At 43.8% G+C, this 16,003-nt stretch overlaps 1 protein-coding gene across 2 annotated transcripts in view; it reads right to left on the bottom strand.

Moving 5' to 3' along the window:
• Positions 1 to 1,013: 1,013 nt before the first annotated feature.
• The window catches only part of GRIA1 (glutamate ionotropic receptor AMPA type subunit 1), a 302,360-nt gene continuing 287,370 nt past the window's right edge, over positions 1,014 to 16,003 (bottom strand). For both annotated transcript variants that reach the window (XM_032851618.1, XM_032851617.1), the window contains exons 15-16: positions 11,774 to 11,908; positions 1,014 to 3,862 (exon numbers count right to left, since the gene is read on the bottom strand). In XM_032851618.1, coding sequence (XP_032707509.1) covers positions 3,662 to 3,862; positions 11,774 to 11,908 — 336 coding nt within the window. In that variant the 3' untranslated portion in view covers positions 1,014 to 3,661. The remainder of the gene's footprint in view (positions 3,863 to 11,773; positions 11,909 to 16,003) is intronic.

The raw sequence follows: 16,003 nt of genomic DNA, 5'->3' as shown, positions 1-16,003 counted from the left end.
CTCTGTCACTTCTAGGAGTGTGAGCAAGTTATGTCATCTTTTAAAGCCTGAGTTCCTCTTCCATAAAGCCCTTCCTTAGAGGGCCACTGTCATGATATAGAAGGTATGAAGTGTGCTTGACAGAGTAAGTGCTTAATACATGGTAACCCGTGTGCTTATAGCTGTTAGGATCATTATCCTAACTACGTGAAAGTGAGGTGACCGAGAGGAGTTCTCTCCACCTGTTGGCTGCTGTTAACGTGTGTCTTCATTCAGATGCACCTGGGTGCTGGAGGTGACCGCAGGTGAGTCCAAACGATTGTTGGAGCTTCACATAAGTCCATTAGCGTCTTCCCTTTCCCTTAGCCCTTTACCACAGAGATGGTAGTTACTGCCTGAAAGGCCACAATTAGAACTTCGTTCATTTATTTGAGACCTCTGACCCTTGTTACTATGCAAAATTCCTTGGGAAAGAAAACATTTGAAGCTGTTCTTAATTATCAGTATCTAAATGTCAACCAATGTCAGATCCTTTGTAGAAAGGATCTTTCACTCTTGCTGGAATGAAAGAAAAGCTTTCAGACAAAAATGAGAGGATGTGGGTCTGGGACCAAGACTGTGTGTTTTTAAGCATGGTCTACATTGGTTTTAGTTGGAACTCTGCACATCACAGATAACTAGACTCCAGTTTGGGGGTGTCTGGAAGACCCACCCTGTGAGCCATCCAGTTCTCTAGTACTGTGACCATTGTATGTCAAACCTTGCCCCCCATGTAGGTGGAAATGTGGCCTTTGGAAACCATTATCAGTTGGCCTTTTTTTTTTCCTTTTTTTTTTTTTTTATCCTATTTGAATGAATAACTCAGAGTGAACTAGTTCGGCTGAAATGACTTATTTGAGAGCTGTCTATGAATCAGGAATGGTGGTTATCATTAAAAATATACTAATCTTAGGTTCAGCAATGAGGAAATAACATAACCTCTAGAGCTCTGGCTTCAGAAATGGCACAAAAATGGAATGGACAAATATGAAAAGTAGGTAATGGATCCACAGTGATTTAATTCTTGGTGATATTTTCATTTTATGCAAATACCAAAAGAAAAAAAACAAAAAACCCTGGCTACTTGAAAGAAAAACAGGAACCAAAATATTTAGTGTTTGATCAAGCAAAAATCTTTCACACATCTGCTAAGAGAATTAAAACAAATATAGATGTTAAATAAAAGGCCCAGGTACCAAAGAGCAAAATTTAATGAAAGCCAGAACTGTTAAGTATGGATTCCTGTTGAGAAAAATGTCAATCTCTTTCAGAGTTTTCCCATTGCTCTATTTTTAAGAAAAGTGTAGTAAAAATACATAATACAAGTTAACTTTTTTCTTGCTATTGTTTTCCCCGTCACCCCTCCATTGATAAAAACCTTCTTCCTCTGGAGTCTTGGACCCCACACAACATAGACCCTCATTGTTAGCTTAGATGTTCTCTCCCTCTCAGATCATGTTACTGGTGAGCTCAGTGGCTGGAGAGGCATTTTACCAAAGGCAAAAGGTCTTTGAAGCATGTTGATAGTAATAAGGTTATTTCCAACTCCTCTGAAATGCACTCCCTAATGGTGGGTCATATCAGATTCTGCAGTGGTAGGCTAAGAGCTGAAAAAAAAACTGGTGGGAGGGCAGGGGATGGGGAGGACATCAGCTGGCAGTAGTGAAAGGTAAAAATCCATCTTGACGGTCCTGCTTCACGTACCATGCCCACACTGACACGTGAGAGACTGGACAGCACTTGAGTTGAAAGAGTGAAGAGTTTGATTTGGGGATGGTTCTTTGCTACAGCTGTTATTAGGAGAATGGGAGACACATAGAGATGGTGGGTGTCCACTGAGAGAGTCCACAGATGAAGCCAGTCATGCTGCACCTGCTTGTTGGTAGGCTTCCAAACCTTTAGTTCGTCAGTTGCTAATAATAACCCCTAGCAGAGAAGACTGGATAGAAGTAGGGGGTAAGGAAACAAGCCAGAACATGGTCATCAATAAAAGCTAAAGACACATGGCACACACTGAATCATGCACCTAGGAGAGTGGCTGCTGGACAGCTGGAAGCCAATTGCACCAAGAATGAGAGCTGGGATCTCCAAGAAAGCTATGTGCCAGGAACCCCGCTCCCAACTAAAGTTGCAGTCAGCCTGGGCTTCTCTCCATGAACCCTGTGATTTCTCCAATCTTGCTTTAGTTTAGTTTTATAGTCACAATCATGGGCATATTGAGTCTGGTATTGGACTAATAATACATCCTCATTCTGTCTTAGCCAGGGGGAAGGTCAGCCTTCTTAGAAGTTGGGGTCAGTGATCTTAAGGTCCCCCAATGTCATTATCAACTTCATTCATCTTCCTGTCTTCCTTAAAGTTACTCATCCTTGGGCATTTTACTTTCTAAAGTGACAGAATGTTACCTGGCCACATGCTAAAACACTTTCGAATGAACATGAAAATCCATATTCTCCAGGTCAGCAAAACCCTAAGCTTCATATTTGGTCTCTGAATCCTAGGACAGGGCACACCATGAAAAGTACTCTTGCTTATGGGCTTGCATGATGCTTTCTCTTCCAAAATTCTTCCATCCTTTATTTGTATTTAGTTTGCATAGCATTTCCTCCCATATCAGAAGCTCTGAAGAGAGGGTCTACTCCACAGTGGGGTTCCTGCTCAGATGTCAAGCAAATGAAAAGTGAAAATCATGGACAGTATCTCCCTGGCTTTCAGCTATTTCCAAGGCCGTACTCGGTTCAGGAGGCCAATTCAGCTAGCCGAGTGCCTTTGGATTTGAGCATAGCAGAAAGACATACTTCTCAGCTCTGAGGTTGACTCTGTGAAGACAGCATACCATCCCATCTTAGGCCTGTGGGATGGCTGTTACACATTAAAGGAAGCTTTCTCTCAGCCTCCAGCAATAACTTCTTGCGTCCTCCTCTGACTGCACATCTGCCTTTGTCCTCTCCACCACCCTTGGTCTGAACTGCTTCTCATCCGTGTCCTCAGCTATATCAGGGCCTAGGAAGTGCCCTTCCTGGGGAAGGCAGTCCACTCCTTCAGCAGTATGCATCCTCATCCATGGCTTGCGGCTGAGGAACGGAGGGTAACTTAGAGAGCTCCAGTGGTGAATTAGTTTGAAGTTTGCTTTTTTCCTTTTGCTTGCTTGTATGGTAGTATGAATCTTTAATCTCCAATCTGAAAACCGAAGAGACGTGGGGAGGGAGTTGGGAGTAAGAAGCCAGGAGGAGGAAGGGGCCTAACAGAACCTGCAAACCATGGATATTAGTAAAAAAAAAAATATCACACACAATAAGACATATTAACAACCGAATAAAAGAAAACAGTCCAGTTTCCTCATTAATGTTCCCATGACTCCATTTCAGAGACACAGGCCTATTAGCGTTATTCCTCCCCCATTGCAGGGCAGTGTTGTTCGTCATCCTCACTTAGCAAACGGAAAAGTGTGAAAGAACATCAAAAAAGGAAATGGGATGGCAAAATTTTTCAATTCTTCAGGAAATTCTGTTGAATCATCTTCCTTGTGGTCATGGTGGTTGGTGGCGGTTGCGTTTCGTTTTATTGTTTTTGGCACTGAAGGGTTTGGGATGGAACTGGGGGAGCTTGAGCGTGCTCCCCAAGGGGTCTCCATATGCTCCAGTTACAATCCCGTGGCTCCCAAGGGCATCCCTGAACTGTGGCTCATGCAGGGAATTGACTGCATGGACTTGGGGAAGTCGTGGCTGACTACCCGGCCGTTTTCTCCACTCCCGCCACCGCTGGCTCCTGCCCCACTGTTACGTGGGAGCGTCGATGTCCGTATGGCTTCATTGATGGATTGCTGTGGGATCAAACAGAAACCCTTTTCAGGAGGACCGGGGGTTCTTCCCCAGGTCCTTGGCAGTGATTGGTAAGGAGAATGAGTCAATGATGGCCTTAAAATCTCACCCCACCTCTCCTCTCCATCCGCCTTTTCTCCTTATCTTGAATGCTACCCTTGGCTTCCCACAAAGTCCCAAAACTGATGAGTGGCTCTGGAGGAGTCTAATCTCCTTTCTGGATCTCTTGTTCTCTCTGTGCAATGAGGTGTGTTGGACTGGGTGGTCACTAAGATCCTTTCTAGCTCTTATATTCTATGATTTCTAAAGATGGACTATGTCCATGGTAGTATTAAAGATAATAAATGTTGCAATATTACCAAGTGGAAAAGTTGAGAAAACTTGGGATTTTAGTTTTGGTTCTGACATCAACTAGTTGTATGACCTTGCACGTATCTCCTTACCTCTCTAGACTTTTAAATCTCCATGTTTGTAAAATGTGATTATCTATGGAACTGCAGAATTTTATTAGCAAGAACAGTGCTACTGCATGAAAAATTATTTGAAAAATTTTTTTAAAGGAGTGTGTTATTGATGTTAAACTTTAAAACTACCTCTGATTTACTTCAGGAAAAATCCTATTCTACCTCTAGTAGCATGTGTAATGGGAATGGAGGACTTATTTGACTAATATTCAAAATGTAATTGGAAAAAAGCATGGGCTAAAGGAAAGAATACATTCCAAAGATCATTATCTGCATGTCAGCTATTTCCCCAGCAGCACGTATAATCTGACTTCCAGACTGACACATCAAATCAGCTCTGCTAAGCTTGGGATTTCCAGAATATTAGAATTCTAGATATGAAAAGGACTTCAGTGATCAGCCTGGGATCAGACGGGTGAGGTGGAATGTTCAAGACCACAACCTGGAATTAGAACCATATATTATTAGATAAGAGGAAGGGTTCTGTTCTGAGTTCCTTTGGAGGAAGAAGCTTCATGACATGAAATCCAAACCCTTCTCTTTTCCTGTCATTTCTAATCTCCCATTAAGTGATTCCATAGAATTTTTGAAGTGGGGGTTGGTTTCTTGGGAATCAACATAAAGAAGAATTATCTATGAGTTGAGAGTTTTCTGAGACCAATCCTACTGATCCTTCAAGCTAATTTGGTTCTCATTTCCTTCTTGAAGACGTTCTAGGTTGTATTAGCAAGTATTTGGCCCCTCGCCCCCGCCCAGCCTCGGTGCTCCTACATTATACATGCTTTTATAATGGTTCTGCTTCTGCTGATGTAGGTTTTGTCTTCTTTAAGAGAGCTCTCTGGAAGAAGGCAAGGTTCATTTCTTCCAATTCCCTAGCAGTCTCCTCTAGTGTCCAGTATATAGATGTTTAATAGATATTTTAAATTTGTCTTTAAAGCCAACCACCTAGGACCCTTCTCAAAAAGTTTATGTGCTTTCTCCTTTGCATATTGCCATGATTCTAGCCATCAGAGAAGTCAGTCAATCTCTGGTGGCCAGACAGACTTAAACAGCAGTTTGACCTAATTTTTGTTTCTACTGTACTATGCTGAGAGTCTCCTCTTACTACCGGCAGTTCTGATAATGTTTTTAAGGGTTCTTTTTGAAATTCCTGATTCAGACAGATTTGCCCCAAAGGATGCTCTGCCCATACTGGCTCTGCCTTCTCAAACCTCCAGTCTTGATTTATTTACATTCTGTTTTCATTGTCCTCCACTCAAGAGGAAGTATGACCTTGATTGCATTCTTCTAAGTGAAGGCCAAATAAATAGGACTGTGATGCTCTATGGGGGAAAGGTGAAAAGAAAATCCAAGGAATTAATGGTTACTGGTTCTCACTTGTGTGTGAGAGAAGTATGGAACCTTCTGTGGATTGGCCTGGAATGTTTATCTTCTATGATTTTTTTTTCTGCCACATCCCTTTATTAGAAAATAAAGTTTAAATTCACACAGATCACCTTGGGCTTTGTTTTTCAAAAGGTCTCATATATTCCCATAATATTCCATTGCAATTGGTGGTATTTGATGAATTTATCTTAAAGGAGAAGATTGGTGGCAGATCAGTATTAGTCTGATATAACTTAGCTGGGCATGTAGCTAAAACTCTCCAAACTCATACCACTCAGAAGTGGTCTTCCAGGAAGCTGAGGGCTTCTCTGTGGTCAATGATTCCATCCTCCCATCGACACTGAGTGCTACCTTCTTACTGGCTTCCTTTCTAAAACATTTATGGGATCGTAGGAGAAAAGATGAATAGAGTCAGAACTTGGGAGTGGAAAGCAATGCTAAAAATGACTAGATCATTAATTCCCAGATTTGACTGCACATTGGAGTTCTCTAGGGAGCTCTGGGGGAAACACATTGATGTCCGAGACATACCCTCCAAGGTGCTGACTTACTAAGTGTAGTGTACGGCCTGAACATCTGGATTTTTGAAAACTCTTCAGGTAATTCTAATATGTAAGCAAGATTGATATTTATATCCTTCACTCTACAGAGAAACTGAGGACTTATGATTGACTGATTAAAGGTTAGAGTTATCTGTCCACTAAAGTCAAAGCAGATGACATCCTAACTGTGCCCCCTGTAGCTAAGCTGTCATAGGCTCATATCATTCTTCCCCTTGCTTCTGCGAAATGCAGTTCTCCCTTGTCCATCCTTGACGTACTAGCCATTCTTAAAATTCATCTTTACAGTATGTTTGAAGCTGATGCTCAGGGAGAAAAGTGTGAGTGAAAAGTCCAACCTCAAAGTCCCCCAAGTTGCCTCTTCAGAGACTCATTTTTCTGTGATTATATCCTAACTTTTCAACCACTTGCTTTTCTAAGAAAAGTCTCCCCGCCGCTGTCCATCCTAGAACACCCTAATGAGAGCTCAGACCTCAGTGATGACCTCCTACTAGCACGTGTGCTACGAGCCAGAGTGACCGCCCTGTGCGGAGGATGCACCCCTCATTCCGAGTCTCCCAGCTGGTTGATGATTCCAGGGAAGCGTGCAAACCTCAGCTGCTGTGGCTTAACCACAGCTTGTGTCATACACGCACTTAGCTTCTACAGGGAGCTAAGTGGGCAGTAATACAGACCCTGGTTATCTTTGATATCAGCTAAGGACTCAGTTCTGGTCTTTTTCCCCAGGTAGAGGAGAGGCACTGAGGATCTGAGACTTCAGTCTGGACTGTGTCTTGGGTTGTGTATTTTTGCTACTATATGACCATTCAGATTCTGCTCAATGGAAAAGTTGTCTGAAGTCCCTCCCTGAGTCCCCAACTCTCATGTTCTTCCCACAGTCTTCCTGGGCCCTGGTCATCTTGGACTTCTTCCCATTTCTGGGCAAAAATTATAGTCTTTGGGTCTCTGATACACGTGCATCCTTTGCAGGCAACTCTTTCCCCCTGGTTAATTCCTTCCACATTTCAACTCTCCTAGACATCAGTTTCTCAGGGGAACCCCTGTGACCTGTCCCAACCCTCATTCCCTGATCAGGACTTGACAGCGCCAGCATTTTTGTTCAAACCCTCATTGAACATGTAAATGTATACATATTTTTTCTGTCTTCCCATCACACTTGTAGTTTCCTGAGAACAGAAGCTATGTCTGTTTTGTTCCTGACTGTGTCCCCAGTGCTGAGCAATGCCTAGCATACAGTGGTGCTCAGTAAGTCTGTGTGGAAGGAATGCCTCCAGGGTGCCTTCCCACTCTGCCTGTGACACCTGCTGTGTGTCTTGCTTGTGTGACATGTCAAAAGGGAAAGGGACTCAACAACACACAAGCAAAAGATGACCTATAATGGATGGCCTCAACAACTACATGAGGAAAACCTAAGGATAGGGCTGCGTCTTATTTGTCTATCCACTGTGACTGCTGCTGGAGGAGACACATAGTAGGTGCTCACAATGATCTATTCCTGCGTTGGAAGTCTAATTCTGTTTGTCCAGCTGCTAGCTTGTGTGACCTTCCTAGGACAAGCTCCTTAGCTTCTCTGAACCCCTATTTCTTCATCTATAGAACTGCAAGCACAACACATTACCAGGCTAATAAAACTGTATATAAGGGCATCTGGGTGGCTCAGTGGGTTAAAACCTCTGCCTTCATCTCAGGTCATGATCCCAGGGTCCTGGGATCGAGCCCCACATGGGGCTCTCTGCTCAGTGGGAAGCCTGCTTCCCCCTCTCTCTCTGCTTCCCTCTCTGCCTACTTGTGATCTCTGTCTGTCAAATAAATAAATAAATAAAATCTTTAACAAATGTATATAAAGCACTCTGAACATGGAAATTACTAAAAACATGTCTTCTTCCCGTCTTTTCCTCCTTCTTCCCCTTTTCTACCCCCTTCCTTTCTTTTTTCTCTCTTCCATGCACAGTGAGGAAGGGCTCCCTAACTACTGTTGAGAAATTAGGGGTTGGCCCTGAACTATGTTTAGAGGCTCAAAGCCTTAAAGTTGGCCAAACACTGTGATCAAGGAAAAGAATAAGAGGGAAGGTTCTTTTTTTTTTTTTTAAACATTTGTTATTAACTGTTTTATTTTATTATTATTTTTTCTTTTTTCAGTGTTCCAAGATTCATTTTTTGTGCAAGGTTCTGACTAAAGGCCCATGACACTATTAACAGGACCCTTTGTGTGAGGTGGAGGCCCCATGTCTGTAAAGAGTTAACTGCCTCTGGGTAAGGCTAATCACAGAATAATAAAGAAAATTGCAAAGCTGTGAAGTCTGAGAGGCAGGTAGATGGTATTTTACTTTTCTCCTTTGGATAAGAGAGAAGTTGATGGAGCTTCAGAAATGAAGGGTTGGGTTGATCAATAAAGACAGTAGAAGTATCTTTTCTGCAGTTGGAAGACTAAAAATTCTATTAGGAGCCTTGGTGAATTGGGCAGAAATTGTGCCAACCACTGGAATTAACTATAAAAGATCATGGCGGAAGACCTTGGATGAATGATTCTAAGAGATCCTGGCATTGGTTTCTGAGAAATTCAACATCTTTGTGAAGGGAAGGGTACCAATGTCCCCAAGAAGTTATGACCCGACTCAGTGGCCTCCTCTAAGTATTGTCTTAACCTGAATGTTGTGACTTCGGTGGTAAAAGTCATCTAGCTAGTTTTAAGAGGATCCTAGTCTTAAGCCACCCTGGTACCATTATCTGACACCGACCATGATTAGTGGGACACGGTAATCCCATAGAAAGGGCCAGAAGTCCAGGCACTTCCTGCTTGGTGGATGCCTGCTCTCATCAGATTTTATGAGCACAGATGGAGCCAGAACCAGCTTGGGTGATACTGTCTATGCTTTCAGGCTGGGTGATCTTGATGGTTGTATTTGCTTACTCAGATAGCAGCTCTCCCCGATGAATCACCTCAGCCTTGAGATCTTCTCTTTAGGGTACGATTCCACATTAATTTTACTAATAGTTACCCTATGTGTGTGGGATGTCCAAAGAGAAATTAGACACAGCTTCTTACCTTCAGGAACTTACAAACTATATAGATCAAAAAACCTAGGACCTGTAAGTAGGGGCAATAAAAGAAGTCTTAAAAAGACTGTGGCTGGTCATTAATAGGAAATATTATAAATCCTAGTTATCATTGTTAGTATTGTTATTTACTGAGAGCCTATCATGACTCAGGCATTTTGCCAACCCCTTTATATTTTTCAAAGAAAGCTCACACCAATTTTAGGAGATATGTATTGCCACTAGCCCCATTTTACAGAAAATGAGGCTCAGAGAGCTATTGGAACTTGTCCCAGATGACACAGTTAACAAATGAAGCAGGCAGGGTTTATGCTCAGACACTCAGTCTCTAGAGTCTGTGCTTCAGACCACCACATGCACTGTGCTCTAGGGAAACAGTGAGAAGGAGATCCTGCACTGTGGACTGTGCCAATCCTGGGTCCTTGGTTTGGGTCACAGTCCATGTGGAAGGTTTTAGAGGGTTGTAAAGATTGTAGCTCACCTGGCTCTTTCTCTGTTCCACTCTTTTCCTCCAGAGTGGCCTTTCCTCACTTTGGAGGGTAAGATATGAGAATATTTAGGTTGAGGTTTTAGATGGAATGGGCAAAGAAATCTTTGTTTAGGTTCTAGGAGACCTCGTTGTGTTTGCCAAGCTTCTTGGAGGTCTACCCTGGGTTTAGAATTTGAGGCCCATGCTTTTGCTCTGCTTTGTCCTTTTTGAGAAGACCTGGTAGTGGGTGAGCTGGTCAAGGGCAGGAATGAGGTGTTCCTAGGTCCTCTGGTTAAATACCATCATACTACCATCCCTTAATTGTTCCTTGTTATTGTATCTTAGTTAAATTGCCTTTTAAATGGGCCCTGTGGGCAGAAGATGGAGAGAGAGATTAGCCTGCATTAAGGCACATGGGTGGGAAGCATGAGGTGGGTGACTGGAGTGCATAGTATGTAAGGAAAGCAGATTGTTGGGGAGGGGAAAGTAGGCTGGAGCCATGATGTGGAAATGTTGAATGCCAGGACAGAAGGTCTGAATGGCAGGACATAAGGCCCTCCTCCTCCAACTCCTACTCTCTGTGTACAGAACTGAATACAGAGTTTCCAAACAGGGGAAGCAAGTGTCCAGCCATGTCTTCTCCAAGAGTGACCCTGGAGATAAATGTGTAGGGCTCTTGCCCCAAGGCAGGGAGAGGCTAGGCAGGAGGCTGTAGTCGTGACTCCACAGTAGGTGTACTGAGCTTCTGTGAACTTCTTAGGGCCAATTCTAGGAGAGCAAATCCTACCAGTGAATCTTCCTAGTCTAGTCAAGCCAACATCACAGCCCTAGGGGTACATTGCTCAGAGTGACTGTGTTTTCTCTCCACCTTTGTTGGTCTGAGTCCCACTCATCTTTCCTCTTAATTTTTGCCTCATCCCGGAAGCCTTCTCTAATTCCCTCCTCTGTATTCCTATCGACCTTCCTATATATAAGTTGCTTCACTGAGTAATTTTTCTGTGTGGTTTTTTTGTTGAAAGTGCCGATGGTCACAGATCGCATCTCAGTCCTGTCTCATCGTGATGTCTTGCTCATGGTGTTGCTCACATAATTCACACTTGCAGAAGTATATTCTTATTGAAGCTAAATGAGGAAGTGTGAGGGGTCTTGAAGGCCTTTTTTTCCTAAACTCCCTTTGAGGACTGGAATCTCTATCCTCCCCAAGGGTTACTCTTCCTCTACTTGTACACCTCCTGTGATGGGATGCTTGCTATTTAGTGGGACAGTCCCTCCCATTTTGTGGTGGCTCTGAAAGAAAAGTAGATCTCACTGTGTTAACATCTGTTCTCCATATCTTTTAGTAATTAGTTCTTGTCGTACACTTTGGGACCCCCTAGAACTCGTCTATTTTTTTCTACCTGAAAAGTCTTCATATTTTTATATGAATATTTTTATATTTTTATATATTTTTATATAGGTCTCATATCCTCCCTAATTTTTCTCTTCTCTGGTTATATGCCTTCAACTATATTTGATGTGGTTTGGGGTCATCTAGCTAATTTGCTTAATCTTTGCCAAAATCTGTATCATATTACAGTGGCTAAGAAAAGACCTAATTCACCAAGCATGGCAAGATTATCTGTCTTGCAGAAGGTAGATACCTCTTCCCCTATTTTGGCAGCTATACTTCTATTAATGCAACCTCAGGGAGAATCTACTTCTCTTGCAGCCACTCTTGCCTCACACTGTGTTGACTGTCCACTTGGACTCCTAAGTTTTAAACTTACCTCCCCATCTCTGGCGGGTGCGTTGGTTTCCCAGACCTGACACATCCCATCTTCCTTCCTTTCTCATAAGCTGTCCCCTTTCTTGTCACCTTCCTCATCACAGATTCTGCCCCTTGCCTCAAACGGACCTCAACCTCCTGTCACTCCCCACCCTTTCTAGTACGGGGACTCCCAGGAAACCCAGTGATATCACAGAATGGGGTAGGAAAAAGGCCTGGGGAGACGATGCCACCTTCATCCTCTTGGATTCGCTACGGGATTTGTAGCAGAACTCGATTAAGGCAACCAGCATGGCTAGTCCAAGTCCCCCGATCAGGATGTAGAACACGCCTGCCACATTGCTGAGGCTCAGGGCGCTCGTCTTGTCCTAGGAAGAGGAGGAGGGAAGGGGGGAGGGGAAAGAGCAAAGTGAGCCAGAAGGCTAGAGAGTATCTAAGCAACAGCATTTGTACACACAGACACTCAACCCCATCACCCTTTTTAACCTTCAAAATAATTGGAGAGGCTTTTTATTCATTGACAGAGAACTGAATACCCCTAGGAAAAGTGTGTGTGTGTGTGTGTGTGTGTGTGTGTGTGTGTGTGTGTGTAACAATATCCTAGAGCATCCCTGATTATGTTTAATTTATAATTATATTTCCCTCCCTCCTCAGTGCCTGTTCTGGGGCAGGAGACACTACAAATTCAGGGCAGTTTCTGTAAAAATCTGCATTCTTGAGCTTATTACCCTATTCTTTCAGACAACGTGTGCCTCTCTTATCAGCTCAGTTCCTGTCCCCAAGCCTTCTGTTGTGTAAAGCCTCAGCTTTGCCTGTTGTTTATGTCTTGGAGTGTTTTTCTGAGTTGGCACTTAAAATGAACTTTTCCCTAGATGTACCTTTAATTTCAATTTAATAAGGCAGTCGTCCCCCACATAGTAAAGACCAATCAATATATACCTTTACCTTACTGATCTGAGGCCCGTCTAAGGACAAAGGAAACTGGGGGGCTTGGAACAGTAAAATGTCCCTGAGATAGAAAAATGGCTCTGTAAAATCCTAATAATTATGCTTAATTGGTGTCATTTTTCTGTTGGAAGTGTTTGCTAAAAGACACTGTAGGCAGAAGCAGGTAGCTGAATTTAGAAATCTCTGTTCCCTCTGGTAAAAGATCTTGCACTTGTTCTGGGTGAGCAGAATCGTGGAACAGAAGAGTGTTTAATTCCTAGGGCTGGGGAACAAGTTCCCATCTCCAGGAGTTGGTGGACAGAGCTCACTTTGTGGAGCCTGAGAAAGACCATCAGTCTGCTGAGACTGTCCCTGCATTCTGTCACCTCCAGTTGGGTTCAAAACTGGGGGACTGAGGGGACTGGGGACTGTTCCCAAGTGGTAAGAACAACTGAAGGAAACTGGTGGTCAGGGTGGGAGTACCAGCTCAGAGAGTGGGGAGACCACTCAATAACATTCTTGACACGGGCAAGTGAACATCTTTAATTTATATCTTTAACTCTTGGAAGAATACTCATCCTCAGATGTCATGGTGGCACTAACATCTTTGCTTATATTGTTTGCAGGTACAACAATTTTCTCATTGAATTAAAATAAAATGCACGCCTCCACTGGCACAGATACCCGCCACGGTTGGTTAGTTGGTGGCACAGGATAGGATATAGCTTTTAGGTATCTGCATGGGCTCTTTTTCAGGTGAGGAGGGAGGCGAGTCACACAAAGGGTGAACAGTCTTGCCCCAGGGACTCCTTTGACATCTGCCTATTAGAATCTGGACATGTGAAAAGGGTTTTGTTAATGACTAAGTCAGTGGGCTCTCCCCTAGTTCTACTTGGTGCATTGTACAGGATTCAGCAGGGCTGGGCTTGGGGACCACAGCTGGCAAATAGCAGCATGCCTTCTCACCCCAGAAGCAGCCTTGGCTAGCAGAGCTGTAGGATTATCTAAAGCACACCCCTTTGGTGGCTTCCTGTATTGCTAAAGCAGATGGCTCTTGAATATGGGTTACACTTGGCAAGGCATATCCTGGCTTGGGAAGCAATGGAAATGATTATTCCAAGGGGTAGAATTTCTCCTGCTCTGGTATAATGGCCTGATAAGGGATATGTGCAAAAATGAGTTTGGTGCTTGGTTCAAGAGTTGGTGGAACAAGTAAATTCCCACTTGGCGTTATTTTTCAGAACACTCAAAATGTCTGTCTGTTGTTCAGGAAGTCTGTCATTCTGCTTCTGGAGAGTCATGCTTCAGAGTCCTTGGAGGATTTATGGTTAGTAGAAGTTCTAATAAAATTCTTCTGCATGGAACAAAAGAAATTAAAAAAAAAAACAGCGACCAGGCTCTTCTGTGTGGACAGCGCTAGGGATGTGGTGGGGAGGCATGTTAATGCATCACCAGTTCACTCCTTAAAAAAGAGTAGTAGATAGTGAGGCTCCGAGGGAGTGGATGGGGGACAGGCTTGGGGGAGGGTGGTACACAAAAAGCTAGGAGGAGAGAAATGAGGTCCTTCACATGCTGATCAGCCTTTCAGTAACCGTAGTGCAACTTGCTTCCTTGGTCACCAACACTGTTCCTGTTTTCTTCCTCATGGTCTTTTCAAGGTTGAGGATTGGTTGAGGATTGCCTTCAAGGATAACGGAGTGGTAGGCATTTTTTTGTTTTGTTTTGTTACTATCTTCAAGAAACCCTAAGAGGGCATCTACCTCCTTGACCATAGATGGTGGGATGTCTATTTCTGGTACGCCTGGGAAGGAAGCAGTCAGATCTTCATATGAAAGTAGGGAGAGGGGCATATTCTATGTAACCATTGAAGAAGGAACATCCAGTGACCAAGTATCTCACTATGTCTGAAGTGGAGAGCATCCTTCACTTCTGAAGGTCTCTGGCCCATAGAGGTGGCAATATACGTGTGTTGGGGGACACATCCCATACAAACAAAGAGGGCAGCCAATGGTATGGGGACAGCCACCTCTTGCAGGACACACAGTGCCAAAATAATTCTTTAGTGGTAGGGATGAGGGAAGACCTCTGGAATCAAGGGGGCACATGGACCCTATCACTACCAATATCAGAAAGCACACTTGGATGCAGCGTAACTGTCTAAAGCTGCTGTACTCTGATAGGGCGGGGAAAGAGATGCTAGGGTTGCTCTCTTCTTAACTCACATAGTTGAGGAGTTTACTTTTAGGCACGGTTTTATGGTTTCCCTTATGTGTGCTATTTGCTTTTTGATAATGCTAACTTCGATTTTTTTCAAAAGGGGCCTAAGGCCATGGTCTACTGTTCAGTAGCTATTACTGACTCTCTTTGACTCACTCTCAGAATATGATGGGCTATCTAGGGGCAGGGTTACACATCCATTTAAGTACCAGAGCTCTGATTCCTCCCCTGGCCCATAGCGTCCATATAAGAGGTCATGTGTCCTCATGGACTTGTGTTCATGTTTCCTGGGCAAACAGCAAGCTTCCCAGCTGTGACAAGGGAGAGGGGAAAGATAGAACCTGAGTCTTCTGAGCGCCCTTCTGGAGGACGCCCTTCTCCTCCCATCCCATAACAGCTGTGCTCCCAAAAGCCAGGCAGCTTGTTGGTGGGAGTAAGAAAGTCACAACTTGTCTTCTGCCAGGAGGGAGAGAAAAGAGTGACAGCACTGAGAAGAATGACAGGTGAAAAGAAAAACAAACAAAAAAAATCCATCTTTCAGAATTGTTGGGCTAGTCATCTTGGTGATGACCACCGCCTGCCCAGTCTGTCCCTCTTAACCTGTTGTGTTGAATTGCCGCCTCCCCCATATGGAAGGGAGATGTTTTCTTTTTCACATTTTTTCTTGCTCTTCCCACACAATGGGGGACCGTCCCAGGCTCCCTCTGTGTTTCTGAGCCAATTTCCCTTCCAAGATTGTGGGGCTGGCCTGAGTCAAAGAGGATTGAGGCAGGCATGAGCAGGAGAGACTTGAAGTAGGAAGTTCCAGCGAGAAGCCAAGGCCTTTGGCTGTAGGACCAGCCCCTCCCATGGAGACTGGTGCAGTCCTCATGCAGGGCCTGCTGAATCTGAGCCAAGCTTCAGGTTTCTCAAACTGCTTCCATTCCTCCTTACCTTCCTGTTAAGATTGAGAACTCTTACAAAGCAAAGGCTACAGCTCCTTCTCTCTTTCCATTTTATTGTAGGGATTGTACACATTTTCTGATGTCTGTACAGTTGGACTTTTAGGGGCTGCCTGCAAATGTTTCACATGCTGAATCTGTGACCTCACTTGCCTTTCAGGGCCATGAGAAAAGTCCAGCCCATTTTTTATCTACCAGCCTTTCTGCTCTAGTAGACTTTCACTTGTTTTCCCAGAACTTAGGTTTTTAGCCTATGAGAGGTTTTCCTGAGGGCTGGTGACTTCCTAGGAATACAGACTCAGTGGTTGGCTAGGTACACTCACTAGCCAGGACCAAAGTTTGGAAGCGATGGGAAGGTGGATTTGATTCAGCTAAAGG

Source organism: Lontra canadensis, unplaced genomic scaffold (genome assembly GCF_010015895.1).
Source record: "Lontra canadensis isolate GAN:19392208 unplaced genomic scaffold, GSC_riverotter_1.0 scaffold5, whole genome shotgun sequence".
Classification (NCBI taxonomy): Eukaryota; Metazoa; Chordata; class Mammalia; order Carnivora; family Mustelidae; genus Lontra; species Lontra canadensis.
This window is presented reverse-complemented; position numbering and strand designations above follow the sequence as displayed.